The sequence below is a fragment of the Geospiza fortis genome, unplaced genomic scaffold, assembly GCF_000277835.1.
Source record: "Geospiza fortis unplaced genomic scaffold, GeoFor_1.0 scaffold23, whole genome shotgun sequence".
NCBI classification, from domain to species: Eukaryota; Metazoa; Chordata; class Aves; order Passeriformes; family Thraupidae; genus Geospiza; species Geospiza fortis.
In genome coordinates, this window is record NW_005054303.1 from 12,271,603 (window position 1) to 12,275,836 (window position 4,234).

General features: G+C 44.9%; 1 protein-coding gene across 1 annotated transcript in view; it reads right to left on the minus strand.

The window, feature by feature from the left end:
* The window catches only part of ACTR10 (actin related protein 10), a 16,108-nt gene extending 11,874 nt beyond the window's left edge, over positions 1–4,234 (minus strand). Inside the window, exon 1 of the mRNA XM_014311831.2 lies at positions 4,223–4,234. Coding sequence (XP_014167306.1) covers positions 4,223–4,234 — 12 coding nt within the window. The remainder of the gene's footprint in view (positions 1–4,222) is intronic.

Here is a 4,234-nt window from a genome sequence, read left to right on the forward strand (position 1 = left end):
GCCGCGCGGCGCCGCCGCCATGAGGGGCCCAAGGGGCGGGCCCTGCGTGAGGGCGGCCGGGGAAGCGCGGCCGGGGATGCCCTCGGTGGAGCAAAGTCGTGAAAATCACAGAATCATTTAGGCTGGAAAAGCCTCCCAAGGTCATCGAGTCCAGCCATTGCACCATTAAACCATGTCCCCAAGTGCCACATCCACATGGCTTTTAAATGCGTCCAGGGATGGGGACTCCATCAATTCCCTGGGCAGCCTGTACAGGCTTTTCTGTGAAGAAATTTTTCCCACTTTTTCAACCTAAACTGCCCATGGAACAGCTTGAGGTCATTTCCCTTTGCCCTGTCCCTGTTCCCTGGGGACAGGACAAGGGGACTGCACAGTCCTTTCTGTGAAGAAATTTTCCCCAGTTTTTCAACCTGTGAAAAATGCGTATTTTATGATTGGCTTTTAACAAATATTAAAATGAATATTATATGTGTTGTGTTAGACAGTAATGCTGTATTAATTCTCTTAAGTGTGTGTTAAATATAGTTTTAGGTTATAACAAAATGTTAAAATAGAAACTATGCTATGTAGGATACTTTTTTTTAAAGAAAGGACTTGCAGCGAGATAGCAGCCACAGGACACCTGAATCTTTCAGAGAAAGAGAATTTATTGCTCCTTTATCAGAAGAAATGAACTTCTTCCTGCCTCGAAGGCACTGTTAGGATTCAGAGGAAGAAGTTGACACTGACCAGACAGAATCCTGTGTTTGAATGGAATTTATGCATCACGTGTGAGGTGTATGAATATGCAACAGGCTGTTGTTTTTGAGGGTTAATCATCTGTAAACGTGGGTCCTTCTTCGGGCTCGTACTGCCCAGAAAAGGTACCCGGACTGTCCATAACTCTTTGTCTCTATTGTCTCATATTGTCCTAATTCAAATTGTCCAAATTATTATTACTCTAATTGTACTACTATTTTTATAACCATTTTATTACTATAAAACTTTTAAAATTTTAAGAACAAGTGATTGGCATTTTTCACAAACCTAAACTGCCCATGGGACAGCTTGAGGCCGTTTCCCCTTGTCCTGTCCCTGTTCCCTGGAGCAGAGCCCGGTATCCCCAGCTGTCCCCTCCTGTCAGGAGCTGTGCAGAGCCACAAGGTCCCCCTGAGCCTCCTTTTCTCCAGGCTGAGCCTCTTCCCAGCTCTCTCAGCTGTTCCTGGTGCTCCAGACCCTTCCCCAGCTCCTCCTTCTCTAAACATGCTCCAGCCCCTCAATGTCCTTGTCCTGAGTGTCCCAAAACTGCCCCAGGGCTGGAGGTCCCTCAGCAGTGCCAGCACAGAGGGATGGGCACTGCCCTTGTCCTGCTGCCATGGCTGGCACAGGAACAGCCACACTTAATGCAAAAAGCCATTTCTATCAGGTTAAATGCACAGTACCCTCAGGGATCAGTATCCTCCCTCTTGAGCAGAAATAAGACAACTCGGGGACTAAAAAAACCACATAACGCTGCTGCTCCAGGAGTGTGGAGGTTCTGAGTGAAGATGGGAGCTCAAAATACAGTGAGGATAGAAATGATAAACCCCATGGTGGTAACAACCTGTGCAGGGCCAGGGGTTGGACACAGTGATCCTTGTGGATCCCTTTCAGCTCAGGACCTTCTAGGAATCCATGCTTTCAAGACTGGGTAGCCTGAGACAGGTGATCAGAGAGGCAGATGATCAGAGATGCAGATGATCAGCTGTGCTTAGTAGTGTGAAAAACGCCAATCACTTATTTTTAGAATTTTAAAAGTTTAATAGTAATAAAATGGTTATAAAAATAGTTATATAATTAGAATAGTAAAAATCTGGACAATAGTTACGGACAGTCCAGGTACCTCTTTCTGAGCAAAATAAGCCTGAAAAAGGACACATATTAGCAGAGAATTAACCCTTAAAAGCAATAGCCCGTTGTGTATTCATACCTCTCATACATGAGGCATAAATTCCATTCAAACACAGGATTCTGTCTGGTCAGTGTCAGCTTCTTCCTCTGAATCCTGACAGCATCTTCAGGGCTGAGCAAGGCAGGAAGAAGTTTGTTTCTTCCAATAATGGAGCAATAAATTCTTTTTCTCTGAAAGATTAAGGTGTCCTGTGGCTGCTATCTCCGTGTGAGTACCTCATTCCTCTCTTTAAAAAAAAGTATCTTACATAGCATGGTTTCTATTTTAATATTATGTATTATATTTTAATATTATAACCCAAAACTATATTTAACACACTACTTAAGAAAATTATACAGCATAACTTTCTAACATAACACATATAAAATTCATTTTAATATTTACAAAAAGCCAATCATAAAATACTCATTTTTTACAGTAGAAAGAACCTAATCAATAAAAGGTGTTCTGATGAATGTTGTTTGTGGTATGTGTCTCCCTGTGACTGGATCCCTGGCTGGGAAAAGGGAATTTCTAACAGATTTTGGTCATTGTAATGCAAATTTGGGATAATTTGTGGAAGAGATTCCAAAGGTAGAGCTTGCTGCACTCCCAACAACCATCTTCTCTCCCCTGCCAATCCTCCCCTTCCCCACAATAACCACACCTGTAAAAGCTGCTGCTCTTCAGGCAGTTGTGATGTCCAGGGGTGTGACTGTAGCCCTGCTCACACCCCCAAAAGATGAGTCCTGAGTATTTATTTCAGCCAAGTGCATGAGACCCATTTCTTCTTCAGGGAAGCAAAATAAGCATTGTAAAGGAAATTAACTGGGGAGTTGGGTCTAGAGATTTGCTCATTGCCAGCCAGGCCAGGCTGGGAGCCTGAGGGTTTGTGCAGAGGAGGAGAAGGGTGCTAATGAAGGCAGAGGATTTCAGGGAAGGCTGAGGTGACACTGCTGTGCTCTGTTGTCACTGAACCAACCCCCCCTGACCTGTGAGCTGCTGCAGCAGCTTGTGGAGCTGTGCTTTTTGCTGTGTCCCACATCCACACTTCCTATTTGCAGCCCCTGAAGGTGGAGGTGTGTGGGAGTTGGGTGATGAGTGGGAGTGATGTGAGACGCCGAAAGCTGTCACTGCCACCATCTGCTGTGTTGCCTGGGCCAGCCCCCTCAGTAGCCCATGGGCTAGCAGCTCTGCACAAATGCTTTCTCTGCTGCTCCTGTCACAGCCTTGTCGTGTTCCTCCCTTCTGGTCACCCTAAAGTCACCAAGGTGACAAAGCAGGGTCAAGAGGCAGCAGTGAGAAGAGAAGGTCCTGGTGTGTGTGGAGCAGAAGTGAAGACTGGAGGAGCCAAAGCAGATCCTGGAAGGGCTCTTGGAGGACATACGAGGAATCCAGGCAGTGCAGAGGGAATGCAGGAAAGGTGTGAAGAAGGGGAACTTTGCAGTGACAAACTCAGGGAGACTCCTCTCAAAGCAGAGATCATAATAAATCACAATCCCCCAGAAATCCCTGCTATCTCTCCTTCAGGCACCATCCCACAGCTCCATAGGAGCCCAAGCACTCTTAAACAACCCATCAGCAGCTTCCCATCCTCTTCTAGGAGAGGAAAACTGAGGGGCAAGGACAAGGCTGTAGTGCTGATGTGAGACACAGAAACAGCAATGGGACCAGCACACACCCAGTGGATTCTGGAGGAGCAGGGATCATTGCCAAGGCAGCAGTGGAGGATGCTGACACATGAAAAAATAAACAAACAAAACCATGCAGTGATTAAACATTGTGACACCAACTTCAGCTTGCCTTATGATTTTGTGTGGTTTTATGATTTTAATGGCTTTTAAAAGTATTTTTTATGGTTAGTATTTTATGGCCTTCCAGAACATGGAAATGCAGCTGAACTTTAAAGGATATGTAAACAACGAGGCATGAAAATATGTTCAAATGTCATTTCCACAACAGAACCTTAACTCTGCCATGTTTGAGCAATTCCCCAGTGCACCAAGAACATGCACGCAGTGGTAATTACACCTGACTGAATTATATTCAAGAAACTTTTCTGTATTTGGTTTTTCTGTCAGGGAAACAATCCCAGAATTTCCCAAGTGCTCCTGGAGAGATTCTGTTCAGACACAAGGTATATTTTTCACAATGAGAACAATCAGCCATTGGAATAATCTCCACAGGGAAGTGGTGGATCCCTCAACATTGGATACTTTAGGATTCAGCTGCACAGGGTGCTGGACTATCTTATTTCAACTGTGATTTTGCCAAGAAAAGTTGTGTCAGATAATCCCTGAGATCCTTTCCAACCTGGTATTCCAT